The 17491-nt window shown below is 34.7% G+C and overlaps 1 protein-coding gene across 7 annotated transcripts in view; it reads left to right on the top strand.

Annotated features, from left to right (window-relative positions):
• The window catches only part of LOC143257525 (protein slit-like), a 305134-nt gene that overhangs the window by 136141 nt on the left and 151502 nt on the right, over window positions 1-17491 (top strand). For 6 of the 7 annotated variants that reach the window (XM_076516317.1, XM_076516315.1, XM_076516313.1 and 3 more), the window contains one exon: window positions 3717-3788. In XM_076516317.1, coding sequence (XP_076372432.1) covers window positions 3717-3788 — 72 coding nt within the window. Of the gene's footprint in view, window positions 1-2008; window positions 2028-3716; window positions 3789-17491 lie in introns of those variants that run through there. The other variant, XM_076516318.1, reaches the window with a different exon arrangement.

Raw genomic sequence — 17491 nt, 5'->3', positions numbered from 1 at the left:
ATAACTAGGCTTATTTGAAGAAGAGAATGAATGAATAGTCTGTCATCGGTAACATCCACAATAATAATTCACCTTCCGTAGAGAAATCTGAGTGACCTTTTTAGATTTTTTTGGGGTGGGGTGGGGTGAGGGATTGGAGAGTGGGGACGGGTACAGAGATGAACTCCTACAAATTTCTGTTTGGTGTACATAAATTTCCGTTAAGCCTCATTTGAATTATCTTACACCTTACATTAAGAAACATATCGATTTACATGCTCTTCTCATGTCTCATTACATATAATGTAAAAAGTGATATATATTTAGTGTTGAAAAAAAACCCAACCAACAACAGTTGACTGTTTGCATAAAAATTTGAATTAAGCAAGAAGAAAGATGGACCCTATTAATTCTGGGCAACGGAGTAGGCGGGACAGAGATCAAGTTTAATCTTGTAGATGCACGTGGATGCACATGGACTTTCCCTTCAATAGATGAACAGCTACCCGGAACTAGCTGAAGAACATTTCTTGGGACTAGCAAAAGCAACCCGGCTTAAAACGTACAACAAATATCCACAAACTATCACAAAACTTTAAGATATGTACGCTTTCTAGAAACATATTCTTTTGATTTCAAGTAGATTTCAAAAGGTCCCGAAACTCGAGCACTTTTTTTACTCGTGCAGAAGAACAGTCAACTGTTCAGGATTCTGGATCTTTTGAAATCTGCTTCATCTGTAATCTATTATTTTACTCTTTTGGTGTGATTTGGGTGTCAAAACATTTGTGCTGTGAACGAACAAAAAGTGTCCCACATATTTTTATACTCTCTACCTATTGTTACCATAATTTGCTTTAAGCTGTAATCGAATGAGTTCTAATAACTATTTTTTTGTTCTTAACGTTGTGATAACTCAACCCTAACAAATAATGCTACGATGAGATACAAGAGGACTTTATTTATTTAGGACTAGATAGCCCATTGGAGACGATTGGAGTAGAAGTAATATTTGTTTCTTTGTTGTTAAGCGCAAAGCTAGGCAATGGGCTATCTGTGATGAGCCCAATACGAGTATCAGAACCCTGTTTTTGGCGGTGTGAGTCCTCAGACTTACTGGCTGAGCCACTGGGGTGGGTGGGGGTGGAAGTAATAAATAATAATAAAAGTGAATTGTTTTTCTGTTGTGATTATTTAAGAAACTAAAGAATTTTTGTGATTGGTTTTGTGCGTGGGTCTTGGGTGGAGTGTTCATGGCTCAGACTACGGTAATTGTTAGTTTACGTCTCGTGCATTTCGGTATATGATCAGTAACTGTCAGAATACACGTGTGGCAGAGTGATAATTTGTTGGTGCACGTCTCTCTCAAGTTCTGCTCTACAGTGAGAATTACTCTTAGGGCATGTGCTGGGTACTTAAGAGAATAAAACCAACTAAATTCAATCTATTTTTAACAGCTTGCTCTCATTGTTTGCTTTGGCAGTACAGATGTTATCTTTGTTTAGTGTCCAAGTGATATATCACTCTACAAATATTCCCCCGTAGTTAGGTGAAAAAAAATCACACTTGTTGTTCTTGTGAAATCTCTGTTTGAATTTTAAAGTAACCGTGATTAAACAGATATTTAATAGTTAAATTATCATATTCCACAGATTATAATATCGTAACTCCATGGAAATATAATACAGTTCTGGCCCGAATTTGGCCCTTTGGTTCGTGTGCTGGACTGCGGATCTGTGGCTCCAATGTTCGCTAGTGCGAAATAGCCTTCGAGTAGCTTTACACGAAATTCAACAACCAAAATAAGGTGACTGACGAGAAAGTTTTCTGTTTTTTCATTAGACGTTGTTTCGAATCAAAGGAACTTTGATTCTGTTTGCTTGTTGTTAAGCACAAAGGTGAGCAAAGCGCAAAGGTGAGCAATGAGTTCTCTGTAACTACCATGAGTATCGGTTTGTCGCTTTGCTGAGTCATCGTCAGTGGGGGTTGAGGAAGTCTCGATGGACATAAGACTCGCGATGCCGCTAAACTTCGTTGGAATTTGAATGGTAAGTGCGTTATAAAATTGACAGCTGGTCTTGTTAAAAGAATAAAAATAAAATCCATGTGGCCTGTGGACGGATGGCAGTTTTCTTCGTGGTCAGTAATTGAAAACTAAGGGTAGTCATAACTAAGCTCTTATGTCTTGTAAAATGCCATTCAAGTTAAAAATTCCAATCTCTTATCCGTTAGAAGATTTAAACAAAGGATGTTATTTAAATTATTACCAGTTTTATCAAACAAGTAGCTTCAAACAATACACGTTTTGGTAAAATAATACTGCGTATCTCCTACAGTTGTTTTTCAAAACTGTACTACGTTTTGTTGTATAACCGTATAGTCCAGCGTTGTTTATTTAGTCAAATAATGTGATCTACCTGTTAAAACGTTTTCTCAACCATTATTGTTCAAACACTACACGTTTCCTCAAATAAAATTGTTTATTTGCTACAATTATACTCTTATCATATTGTTTACTTTTTAGAATTTTAGTTTTTAGGATATTGTTTATAACCTTTAGTGTATTGTTTAAACGCTAAAAGTAAACTCATAAGAAGTTTTTATCTGTGACATTTTACGCATTTTCTTGCAGTATTGTTTAATTCCTAAAAGTTAACTCTTACAATATTTTTTCAGCTGCTACTTGTTTAGTCATGTAATAGTTTAACACCTTCTTGTTAACTCTTACACTATAGTTCAACTGCTACTTGTTTACTCATGTAATATTGTTTAACACCTACTTGCTAACTCTTACACTGTAGTTCAACTGCTACTTGTTTACTTATGTAATATTGTTTAAAACCTACTTGTTAACTCTTACACTATAGTTCAACTGCTACTTGTTTACTCATGTAATATTGTTTAACACCTAGTTGCTAACTCTTACACTGTAGTTCAACTGCTACTTGTTTACTTATGTAATATTGTTTAAAACCTACTTGTTAACTCTTACACTGTAGTTCAACTGCTACTTGTTTACTCTTACAATATTGTTTAACCGCTATGAGTGAAATATATCCATGAGAAATGCTCCAAGGGACACAGACTTCTAAGACGAACTTGTAGAGATCACACAACACGTTGTGTCTTATTACACACACACAAAAACACTGTGACCTTCGTTTGTTTCCATAGGACATCAGCACCAGCTACTACCGAACCAACACAGTTTGCAGAAGAAAAACCGTAAAAATAATACGATTTTTTCTTAAATGTCACATTTTGAATGGAGAAACCATTTCAAAGAGTGAAACGTATGTTCTCTTTTCCAAACTTAGAATAGGCTAGCCTTTAATGCCGGTTACCAGATAGAGTTTAAACAAACAGTAACGTTATTCCACGAGCCCCATGCCCATTAATCTCGAACTTTGTTCTTATTAGAGCAAAGGAAAACGTTGTTTATTTATCAACTACTAACGTATCTAAACTGACATGTTATAGTTTTGTATATGTCTGAATACTTTCTAACATTTTTTGTGAACCCCTTTACCTGAACAAGTATTTTAATGATACAAACCACATGTGTTGTATAGATCCTTAGTGCGCCTTCGTCGGTCACCTTTATACCTCACACTTTAAGAAATAAACTGACAGAACTTACAGTTCACACTGTGAAACGTTAGCTGAATTTTCTTTATATAGTTATAGGTTGCAAGGAAACCTCTTACAGTTGTTTACTGTTGTTTGTTTGGTTTCAGGGACCTCAGTAACAACAAACTGACCGCCATCGGAGCGAAAACTCTTCGCGGTGCTCCACGGTTATTGAACTTGTAAGTAGAACCTTATATGTCTGTTTGTATGTTTATGATGTTTTTAAAGTGAAGAGTGTATTAGTTCTTCATGTTTGGCTAACTATATCTGATACTATTATAAATAAACCAGAGAAGACATCTTGGAAACTGAAGCAGTTTAAATATTTACATCTCATGAAACGATCTCTTGATTACATCCACTCTTTAAGAGAATCTATTCCAATAAATGAACAGTGTCTTATAAGTTGAATGAAAATGAATGAAAGTGGATTCGCTTATTACAAAAGTTTGGTTTGGTTTGAATTTCGCTCAAAGCTACACGAGGACTATCTGCTCTAGCCGTTCCTAATTTAGCAGTGAAAGACAAGAGGAAACGCAGCTTAGTCATCTCCACTCACCGCCAACTATTTGGCTACTCTTGTACCAACAAATAGTGGGATTGATCGCCACCTTATAACGCCCTCACACATCAAAGGACGAGCATGTTTGTTGTGACGGGGATTCGAACCCGCGACCCTCATATTACGAGTCGAATGCCTTAACCACCTGGATATATTGCAAAAGTAAACTAACCTCTCAGCACATTTTTATTACATATTTTAATGAGACGCCAATTATGCTCTGTAGATGAGGCTTTGGCACGATATTGCCCGAGAACAAAATTAAACGTCACCCCACTGATGAGCTAGTACTATATACATTTATACGTGGGTGCGGACTGATCTCCTGGAAGAGCTGTTGGTTTCGGAGCTGTCGAGTCGGTTCGTGTCCGTATTTTACAACAAATTACTTCAACCTCTTTAAACAATGGGTGCTTTATAACAGTGACATTCAATCCATTTTCGTGGATTGATGGCTGATGGGCTGGCTGCCTTCCTTATAATCAGCAGTTCAGCATTAGTGATGGCTGTAGATAGTTTTAGTAGCTTTGTCGTAAATACAAAATACACTGGCTATGTTCAACGTTCGTAAGGCATTATTCGATAGTAATATTAAATATTACTATGTTTAAATTTACTTGCGCTGGGATGTTAATTACCAGAGTTTGTGAAGATGTTATTAAATGTATTCTGTACACTAAAGTGGACCACATTGTCGATTTATCGTGTTCTATATGTATGATCGCCACATGTCACGCCCCACAGTTGAAAGGGCATGTTTGGTGTGACGGGGACATTAGAATGTTATAGCCAATCTCACTATTCGTTAGTAAAAGAGTAGCCCAAAAGTTGGCGGTGGGAGGTAATGACTAGTTGCCTTCTCTCTTGTCTTACAGTGCTAAATTAAGGACGGCTAGCGTAGATATCCCTCGTATAGCTTTGCGCAAAAGTTAGAAAAATAAGCGTTCCGAAAGTTTATTAATGTTGAAAAGCGGAAGTCTTTATGCGTGGAACTATTATTACTTCTGTGTTCAGGATATTTGGCAGCTTACATTCGTTTTCTAAATACCTTTTTATTTATCCGTTCGTACAGTTCACTGACGGCCATTTAACATTGTTTCTCGATAATTTACTGTTTATATTTTATTACTGGGAACTATCGTTCTAGCTTCGTTTTGTCTTTCCTTCTTTATGACAATGAACTTCTCTTTCATTATCTGACATTCATTTAATCAGAGTCAGATTCATGAAACACAGCTTGTATAGCTTGTTGAAAGCACCGAGTCCGTCAGGCTAAGTTGCTCATATTCCACAGTAAGTGATTTATCAATAGTTTCGAATCTTGTTTCTTATTGTCAGGATTCCAGTTGAATGAATTTACTTATGTTATTGACACTATATTCACATAGTTACCAGTATTTAACACCGACTCTGTATTTACGTGTTTAATATCATCCATATATTTAGATACGAGGATTTATAATCGAGACTCATCGTTTGTATACTTAATATTGTATTTATATTGACATATATGCAATATAAACCATATATTAAATATATTACACACTCTGTATTTATGTACTTAATATTGCCCTTATATTTAGATTTACGTAATATAAGCCATATATTTCAAATAGTCTATATATATAAATATATGTAATATAGACTCAAAACATTCAATATTGTTCTTATATTTACGTGTGTATAATATTGTCCATATACTTACATTTCTGTATTCAGTATTTCAACACCAACAGAAAAATGACGAAAACGTAAATGTGAGAAAAAAATAAAAACTATAAAATGATGTAATAAGAAGAAAATAATTCTCCACACAAACATAATGTCTGATAGAAATATTGGTGACGAATTCACACAAACATTATGTCTGATAGAAATATTGGTGACGAATTTAAACAAACATTATGTCTGATAGAAATATTGGTGACGAATTCACACAAACATTATGTCTGATAGAAATATTGGTGAAGAATTCACGCGAGTTACCTAAAAGTAATTAGGATTTTTTTTTGGGGGGGGGGATGATTATTGATAGGACTTTTTGGAAACCGCATTTCAAACATACCCAGTACAATTTTTTATCGTTAACTGAATTTTGTTCATATAAAAATGTTTGAAACTTTATAACACATATATCTTAGGATACTTAAATAGTGAAATAAATTCTGGTTCTTTTCACATTCTCCAAGACATCACGACAAGTATTCTTTATATTTCAAACACCTGTTGTATTATGTGGAACACATTCTTTCTTATTATCACCTTTATCAAGTAATTATTAGACTCTGATTTCGGTTTCCTTAGGTATGTTGACGGGGGTTTTCTTTCCTGTGTCAAAAACACGTTGCATTTAGCGATTCGAGCTCTTCCTAATCACTAACTGGACCAAGTAATTCTTGTAATATAATTACTTTTTGTGGATATTTCTTCCCAGTATCACTCACTTTCAAAGTCCTGTTAATATCACCTGTACAAAATAAAAGTTAGACGCCTTTCCCAGTCAAACTTTTATGTTGAATCCTGTAATTTCTAGACGCCGTTTCTACCAAATAATGTATCATGTCATTAAATTGTTTGTTCAAAGAACAAGAAATATATATGCTCCAAAGATCTAATGTATCAAATGGTACAAGTCGTTTCTAGCTATCATCTCACCATGTAACTCTTATTTCAGTGGTACACATCCTTCCTAGTTATCATCTCACCATGTAACTCTTACTTCAGTGGTACACATCCTTCCTAGTTATCATCTCACCATGTAACTTTTACTTCAGTGGTACACATCCTTCCTAGTTATCATCTCACCATGTAACTCTTATTTCAGTGGTACACATCTTTTCTAGTTATCATCTCACCATGTAACTCTTACTTCAGTGGTACACATCTTTTCTAGTTGTCATCTCATCATGTAACTCTTACTTCAGTAGTACACATCCTTCCTAGTTATCATCTCACCATGTAACTCTTACTCCAGTGGCACACATCCTTCCTAGTTATCATCTCACCATGTAACTCTTATTTCAGTGGTACACATCCTTCCTAGTTATCATCTCACCATGTAACTCTTACTCCAGTGTTACACATCTTTTCTAGCTATCATCTCAACATGTAACTCTTACTTCAGTGGTACATGTCCTTCCTATTTATCATCTCACCATGTAACTCTTACTTCAGTAGTACACATCCTTCCTAGTTATCATCTCACCATGTAACTCTTACTCCAGTGGCACACATCCTTCCTAGTTATCATCTCACCATGTAACTCTTATTTCAGTGGTACACATCCTTCCTAGTTATCATCTCACCATGTAACTCTTACTCCAGTGTTACACATCTTTTCTAGCTATCATCTCAACATGTAACTCTTACTTCAGTGGTACATGTCCTTCCTATTTATCATCTCACCATGTAACTCTTACTTTAGTGGTACACATCTTTTCTAGTTATCATCTCACCATGTAAGTCTTATTTCAGTGGTACACATCTTTTCTAGTTATCGTCTCACCATGTAACTCTTATTTCAGTGGTACACATCCTTCCTATTTATCATCTCACCATGTAACTCTTACTTCAGTGGTACACATCCTTCCTAGTTATCATCTCACCATGCAACTCTTATTTCAGTGGTACACATCTTTTCTAGCTATCATCTCACCATGTAACTCTTACTTTAGTGGTACACATCTTTTCTAGCTACCATCTCACCATGTAACTCTTACTTTAGTGTTACACATCTTTTCTAGCTATCATCTCAACATGTAACTCTTACTTCAGTGGTACATATCCTTCCTATTTATCAACTCACCATGTAACTCTTACTTCAGTGGTACACATCCTTCCTAATTATCATCTCACCATGCAACTCTTATTTCAGTGGTACACACCTTTTCTAGCTATCATCTCACCATGTAACAATTACTTCAGTGGTACACATCTTTTCTAGTTATCATCTCACCATGTAACTCTTATTTTAGTGGTACACATCTTTTCTAGTTATCATCTCACCATGTAACTCTTACTTCAGTGGTACACATCTTTTCTAGTTATCATCTCACCATGTAACTCTTACTTCAGTGGTACACATTTTTTCTAGTTATCATCTCACTATGTAACTCTTACTTCAGTGGTACACATCTTTTCTAGTTATCATCTCACTATGTAACTCTTACTTCAGTGGTACACAGCCTTCCTAGTTATCATCTTACCATGTAACTCTTATTTCAGTGGTACACATTTTTCTAGTTATCATCTCACCATGTAACTCTTACTTTAGTGGTACACATCTTTTCTAGCTATCATCTCACCATGTAACTCTTATTTCAGTGGTACACATTTTTTATAGTTATCATCTCACTATGCAACTCTTACTTCAGTAGTACATATCCTTGCTATTTATCATCTCACCATGTAACTCTTACTTCAGTGGTACACATCCTTCCTAATTATCATCTCACCATGCAACTCTTATTTCAGTGGTACACATCTTTTCTAGCTATCATCTCACCATGTAACTCTTACTTCAGTGGTACACATCCTTCCTAGTTATCATCTCACCATACAACTCTTATTTCAGTGGTACACATCTTTTCTAGCTATCATCTCACCATGTAACTTTTACTTCAGTGGTACACAGCCTTCCTAGTTATCATCTCACCATGTAACTCTTACTTCAGTGGTACACATCCTTCCTATTTATCATCTCACCATGTAACTCTTACTTCAGTGGTACACATCCTTCCTAGTTATCATCTCACCATACAACTCTTATTTCAGTGGTACACATCTTTTCTAGCTATCATCTCACCATGTAACTTTTACTTCAGTGGTACACAGCCTTCCTAGTTATCATCTCACCATGTAACTCTTACTTCAGTGGTACACATCCTTCCTATTTATCATCTCACCATGTAACTCTTACTTCAGTGGTACACATCCTTCCTAGTTATCATCTCACCATACAACTCTTATTTCAGTGGTACACATCTTTTCTAGCTATCATCTCACCATGTAACTCTTATTTCAGTGGTACACATCTTTTCTAGTTATCATCTCACCATGTAACTTTTACTTCAGTGGTACACAGCCTTCCTAGTTATCATCTTACCATGTAACTCTTACTTCAGTGGTACACATCCTTCCTAGTTATCATCTCACCATGTAACTCTTACTTTAGTGGTACATATCTTTTCTAGCTATCATCTCACCATGTAACTCTTATTTCAGTGGTGCACATTTTTTCTAGTTATCATCTCACTATGCAACTCTTACTTCAGTGGTACACATCCTTCCTAGTTATCATCTCACCATGTAACTCTTACTTCCTAGTTATAAATATAACTTGTATAATTAGTAACAACATCTGTAACATAGATTTCTTAAACACATTTTTACAATTAGTTATAATATCTGTAACATAGATTGTCCTCAACACATCTCGTATAATTAGTAATAATATCTGTGACATAGATTGTCCTCAACACAACTTGTATAATTCGTAATAATATCTGTAACACAGATTGTCCTCAACACAACTTGTATAATTAGTAATAATATCTGTAACATAGATTGTCCTCAACACAACTTGTATAATTAGTAATAATATCTGTAACATAGATTGTCCTCAACACAACTTATATAATTAGTAATAATATCTGTAACATAGATTGTCCTAACACAACTTGTATAATTCGTAATAATATTTGTAACATAGATTGTCCTCAACACAACTTGTATAATTCGTAATAATATCTGTAACACAGATTGTCCTCAACACAACTTGTATAATTAGTAATAATATCTGTAACATAGATTGTCCTCAACACAACTTGTATAATTAGTAATAATATCTGTAACATAGCTTGTCCTCAACACAACTTATATAATTAGTAATAATATCTGTAACATAGATTGTCCTAACACAACTTGTATAATTAGTAATAATATCTGTAACATAGATTGTACAATTAGTATCGATAGCTACTTCAAAACTTGTTCTCAATATCATTTTGTAAATGTACTGCTTTTCTTTAAGCATCAATCATCAAACCTTCTTTCGAAATATTTAAATTATAAAACAACCGGTGAACAATAATAAGAAATCTTTCCTTTCTATAGTACAAGTAATTAAATATGAATAACACATTTGTGTGCATGAGAACCTTCAAAGAAATCTGTAGTCCAATGACACAAGTTGACAACTGTCTCACGACGCGTAAACAATGTTACACATTCTTTACACGTAGCAAGAGCATTCACACTAAATCTACAAATCCAGCAACGTCATTGCTACTTTGTGAGTTTATGTAAGCATTACAGTCCCTGCATACGTGACCAATGCATCAGTAAAGATATTCGCTAATGGATTGATAATTGAAATTTGCAACATTGCTTGCTCACTGTGTATTGTGTGTGAAAGTTTGTTTCTTCTCTACTAGCAATAACCTTTAAATCTTATTATGCTCTTCGCTTCTTTTATCGTCCATGGATAAGAAACTATTAAAAAACAAAAGATTTGTTTGTTTGAATTTCGCGCAAAGCTACTCGAGGGCTATCTGCGCTAGCCGTCCCTAATTTAGCAGTGTAAGACTAGAGTGAAGGCAGCTAGTCATCACCACCCACCGCCAACTCTTGGGCTACTCTTTTACCAACGAATAGTGGGATTGATCGTTACATTATAACGCCCCCACGGCTGAGAGGGCGGACATGTTTGGTGCGACCGGGATTCGAACCCGCGACCCTCGGATTACGAGTCGAACGCCTTAACACGCTTGGTCATGCCGCCCCCCAAAAAAGAACAAAAAGAAACGAGTTACGATCCTGAGGTGGTACGGAAATAGGGATGAGGAACAGCAGAAAACATAAAGACGTAGTGCCTGACATTTCTCTATAAGATAGAAACATAAAGACGTAGTGCCTGACATTTCTCTATAAGATAGAAACACAGAAACTGTCATGCCGCCCCCCAAAAAAAACAAAAAAAAACGAGTTACGATCCTGAGGTGGTACGGAAATAAGGATGAGGAACAGCAGAAAACATAAAAACGTAGTGCCTGACATTTCTCTATAAGATAGAAACATAAAGATGTAGTGCCTGACATTTCTCTATAAGATAGAAACATAAAGACGTAGTGCCTGACATTTCTCTATAAGATAGAAACATAAAGACGTAGTGCCTGACATTTCTCTATAAGATAGAAACATAAAGACGTAGTGCCTGACATTTCTCTATATAATAGAAACATAAAGACGTAGTGCCTGACATTTCTCTATAAGATAGAAACACAGAAACTTAGTGCTTGACAAGGAACAGATGCATGTATTTCAAACCTAAAATATCCCCTTATAAGGTAGATATAAATATGTAGACACAGCGTGTATTAATTCGACGATTATTTGTGTTGAAGTTTCACGTATTTTGCACAGTCAGCGCTAACTGTAACTAAGCGGTTTGAGCACCATAAACCCATCCTTGGTTGGTTTTTATTGACACATCTACATTTCTTGGGCCCTTTGATGTGTTTGTTCTACGTTTCTAGATGACATTTTCCAGTCCTTTTCATCTAAAATAGCTGCACTCGACGACTACATTAAGCCATTTCGAAACGTTTTTTTCCTTATTTCAAGAGGAGTGGATATATTCGGCCATTTCTAAAACGAGAACAATGTATGTCGTCAGTGGGTCCTATTTCATTATTTTTAATCTGCTGATAGTAGTTTCTCTGACGTGTAGGAAGTAGTACGCAGACATTTGGAAATATCACTTTTTGTCTATCAAACATCTAAAAAAACTAAAAACAGTTAAATTAGAAGCTCTAAATCCTTGCACATATATCGCCGGAAACAGCACACCATCCAGTAAAGGGTATTTTGTTTGGAATCGTGTGAAAACTAATATTAAAGTATGATAATATTAGTAATTGGTTATTAAAATATGACATATTATTTCGGTAAACCAGCGAATCAAAGACTACAAAAAAGAACAGCGAGAGATTCGCAACAGTTATTTAGTTGCAGAGAAACTAGCCCGAAGCAGTGGTTGCACTGTACAAATATAAAACTATACTAAAAAAAAAACAAATAAATCAAATAATTCACAGAAACTTAATTAAAAAACGACGAGGAAAAGGCCCTACAAGAAAAAGGAATCGAGAGTGATTTCAAATCTTACCTTTACTACATTGATGGCCTGGCATGGCCAGGTGATTAAGGCATTCCACTCGTAATCCGCGGGTCGCGGGTTCGAATCCACGTCACACCAAACATGCTCCCCTTTTCAGCCGTGGAGGGAGGCTTATAAAGTGACGGTCGTTCCCACTATTTGTTGGTAAAAGAGTAACTCAAGAGTTGGCGATGGGTAGTGCTGATTAACTGCCTTTCCTCTAGTCTTACACTGATAAATTAGGGACGATTAGTGTAGATAGCCCTCCTGTAGTTTTGCGCGAAATTCAAAAACAAACTTGCGTCACTAGTTCAACTTGGTGGTCTGTGAAGGCAAAAAAAGATTTAAAAAATCAGAGATAAGACAAAGAGGTCATAGTGGTAACAACAGGTAAATTTTAAAAGTGGGCAGTAACAATTATTGTAGCGTAACACAATATGATGTCAGTATCTACTATCTGAAGCCGTCCGTCTGTCACGCTAATATCTCGGCCGTTGCGGTACCGATTGACACGCAACTTGCACGAAACGACAGCACTTTTTGCCGCGATAAACAACTTTGTCTTTTTAATTTTTTTCCAGCCATCAATATATATTAAAACGGACAGTGTGCTACGTCGGGCATGTAATTATTTTTTAGGGTAGTTGCTTGAGATTATGATAATAAAATCGAATCAGGTGTATGTGCGCCTCACGCTTGACACTGATGGCACTAAAAATCATAATCATTGGTTGATCATTCACATTATGTTTGTTCGTTTGTCAATGAGACACGTTGACAAATTTTACCAATCGTAACTCTTGGCTACAATTCCATAACAATCCGTAGGTTTTACCTGCAGCACATTTTAATTTTGAAAATACCAAAATAAACGGTGATTTTTTAAGCTCAGCAGGCTAACAGAACCAAAACCAGGACAGCCCTTAAGAGAAGACCCAGAAATTCATGATAAAATTTACTATCTTTGCTACCACAATTAATAATTTGCAGGGTCATACAGTACATCAAATAGGAATACGGGCTTGAGAATTAGTTTTTCGCATCTTTCACTCTATAAGGATATATTAAGAAGAAAATTTGAATAACTTAAAAATATATTAATATTTAAAATATGTTAATCAAACAATAATTAGAGATATACATAAAAGAAATGTTTTAATAAAATACTAGAAATAGAATGGTCATTCTCCAGACATATATTGTTACTAGATTCATAAAATATCTATTGAGATAAAAGTTTGAGACGAAAAATTAATTATTGTTTCCAGTCGTATGACGGGCATTCAATTTGTTATAAGTAACCGCATTACAAAAAAACACACTCTACAATGCGATTCAGATTATGACATGACGTAGTTCATTACATCGGAGTACTGTGTCATAAATATTGACCTAAACTGCACTCTAGTTTCTCTTGGTTTAATCCATCTGAACTGAAATGAATAAGGAACTAATATGGTGTTCTCAACATACAAATGAAGATCTCATTTCGTCCAGTGATAAAATAGTGCTCGAACAAAGAAATGTTTTCTGATTAATAGATTTAATAAATCTTAGTAACATTTCATATCTGGTTATAACCGCTTTTTGTTTGTTTCTAACTTTTTATTGTTATAAATAATAATTATTCGCTGTGTAAACCTAGATCATTATAAAAGGTAATTATTCTTTGTCTATGTAAACCAAGCTCTTTACAAAAGGTAATTATTTTTTGTCTATGTAAACCTAGATCATTAGGAAGGGTAATTATTCTTTGTATATGTAAACCAAGCTGCTTATAAACAATAATTACTCTGTATTTGTATAAACCAAACTCGTTACAAATAATAATAATTTTGTATTTGTATAAATCAAACTCGTTACAAATACTAATTATCCTGTATTTATATAAACCAAACTCTTTATAAACATTAATTATTCTGTATTTGTATAAACTAAACTCGTTACAGACAGTAATTATTCTGTACTTATATAAACCAAGCTCGTTATAAACCATAATTATACTGTATTTATATAAACCAAACTCGTTACAAACAATAATTACTCTGTATTTGTATTAACCAAGCTCGTTATAAACAATATTTATTCTGCATTTATATAAACCAAGCTCGTTGTAAACAATAATGTATTTGTATAAATCAAACTCGTTACAAACACTAATTGTTCTTTATTTATATAAACTAAACTCGTTACAAACAATAATTATTTTCTATTTATATTTGTTTATTTAAAATTAGGCACAAAGCTACAGAATGGGGTATCTGTGCTCTGCCTACCACGGGTATCGAAAACCGGTTTTTAGTGGTGTGAATTCACACCCATACCACTGTGCCACTGGGGGTTATAATTAATATAAACCAAGCTCGTTACAAAGAATAATTGTACTCTGTCTGTAGAAACCAAGCTCGTTAGAAACAATAATTATTTCTTGTCTGTATAAGACATTACTATACTGAGCCCAACATAAATTGTTAATACAGCACTCATTTGTGCCACTGGTAAGGTTGTACAGAACTTACGTAGTAGCATGTCTTATATAGGGAAATAACATCATTAATACACGAATACAAAATATAGTCCAAATAAGTAATTCCAATATTTTTTTTTACAAAACCAACATATTATTATCGTGTTATTTTTATTTCTTTCATACCAGTTAGTAGAAAATGAGTGAGAATATTTAATTATAGTTATCGTATTAATTCTATTGAAAATTAGTTTATTCACTAAGATATTAATGCTAGAAATTAAAGACTGTTCATTGTTACAATACCTGAGAAGCTATGAAGGTATGACGCTCTGTCTATCATTGTTTGGTACATTACTGTTTCGAATGGGAAGTCCAAAATTTGAAATGTAGAATCCATTCTTTTATCATAAATATTAATATAGTACTAATTATGGCCTGGCATAATCTGAGGGTCACAGGTTCGAATCCTCGTTGCACCAAACTAGCTCGCCCTTTCAGCCCTGTGGGCGTTATAAAGTTACAGTCAATCCTACTATTCGTTGGTAAGAGAGAAGCTGAAGAGTTGGCGGTGGATGGTGATGACTAGCTAGCTGCCTTCCCTCTAGTCTTACACTGCAAAATTATGGACGGCTAATGCAGATAGGCCACGTATAGCTTTACGTGAAATTCAAACGAAATCAAACCATTCTTGAAGCCAATTTGAAGGATAATGTGTAGAGTAATTAAATTTGAGAATATAATTTTGGTTTTTCTTTTTAATATATCTCTTATTCTACATTTTGTAGCTATTCTGCATTTGCCACCTTTTCTAGTAATTTTTCGTAAAGAGTTATCTTTTACCACATACAACTTACCAGTAATAGCATGTTTATGAAAATAGTCCGCCCAGAAATTTAACTAAAATCACATGGTAAGTTTTGCACATTTTGTATATTTCACTTGTGTAAAAAAAAACAAAAAAACCTTTATAATTGTATTCAAGAGGTTCTAATGGAATTTTATCCTTAAACATAATAATAGGCTTTAGATGTTTTAGGGGAAATATATATATTTGTTTGTTGCAGAATCATTGAAAATTTTAGACATTTGTAAGCCACTGATAACACTGCACAACAAAGTTTTTATTTCTTGAACACTGTTGGGTGTTTCTTATAAATTTTTGGCTGATGATCATGAGAATCACATCCAAATTTGCCCATAATGTACCGTTTCATCGAAATCTTCAGTTTTCCTACAATGGAAAAACGATATCAGAGCAATCGGAATCCGTCAATGCTTGCTGACTTCTGTTGGACACCGCAACGTGATGCACCGGATATTGATTACAAACGAAAATCAGGAGCAAAACACTTTTAATTATGTTGAACTTAATAGCGTATTAGAAACATAAATGCAATTAAATACGTTATTGCCGGTAAACAGTTAACTGTCTATTTCTCAGAGTTCCTAAATGATGAAGCAAAACCAAAACTATATTTGTGCATACCCACCAGGTACCTGTTTCAATCAGCAAAAACTTTTCAGGAAGCAAAACATATTTACAACGCTAAAATCAGGGATTCGAGGTGGTCTCAGCAGATAGCCCGATGTGGCCTTGCTATAAGAAAACACACACACACACATTTCATGAGATTAATTGATTCGCACCGATACCACGTCAACATATTTTTATTTTCATCCAGTGACACGCTTATATGTTTTTATTTTTTCAACCAATGATAGGTTAATATGTTTTTATTTTTCAACCAATGATAGGATAATATGTTTGTTTTTTTTCAACCACTGACACGTCACCAACGGGGCATGATGAGCTAAGTGAATGAAAATGTATGCAAAAAAAAAAAAAAGTTGGTGAAAGGTTTGTGCGGATGAGCTGTAAAAAAATTGTTTACATTTATTAATAATAATAAAAAAATCGACAGAGAAAACGTTTGGGTCGTACCGTAGGGTGTCTATTAACGTCAGACAGTAACGAAATCTCATATGTTGCCGTAGTTTGGGGCCTGTATTAAATAACTTAACAAGTGTCAGTAGTTTGTAATTTCTGTTATCTTAACCGGTGGTCTAGACACATGAAAGTATGTGTAAGGAACGACATATCTCCTCACATAGAGCTAGATGCTCGTCACAGTTCTAAGAAAGTATTCGGTGGAGAATACGTAACGTCAAATGTTGTCATGCCAAACAAAGAGAACGGACTGAGAGGTTAATATATTATGAACAAGAAGGTCTGTATTTCACCTTCTATCGCTAGTCTCGAGAAGTGTCACTTTGATTTGTCTTTGTACATTGGGGGGAGTCTGTTGAAAACTCGTGTTCTTTTTTATTTTAGGAATTAAATAATTACTTATAAACTTCTTTAGGCATAACTGATTATGATGTATTGAAGTGATGAAACTACTGAGCGATAAGTTTTTGTCTTTTTTATATATTTATTTTCATAGCTTATTAAGTCGAGTGCCTGTAGAATACTCTGTCATTTTATAAACGTTCGTTAACTTGCAGATATATCCAAGTATATTGTGCTCTTAGAATAGTCAACTAAACATTTCTTTTGCTTCCTTGTAGTCAAGCGCAAAACTACTCAGTGGGTTATCTGTTCTCTGCCCACGGAGGGAATTGAAACCCGATTTTTTAACGTTGTAATCTCTGAATTACCCATTTTAGGAGCTAAGTAGCCACTCCACATTGA

Source organism: Tachypleus tridentatus, chromosome 7 (genome assembly GCF_004210375.1).
Source record: "Tachypleus tridentatus isolate NWPU-2018 chromosome 7, ASM421037v1, whole genome shotgun sequence".
Taxonomy (NCBI): Eukaryota; Metazoa; Arthropoda; class Merostomata; order Xiphosura; family Limulidae; genus Tachypleus; species Tachypleus tridentatus.
This window is presented reverse-complemented; position numbering and strand designations above follow the sequence as displayed.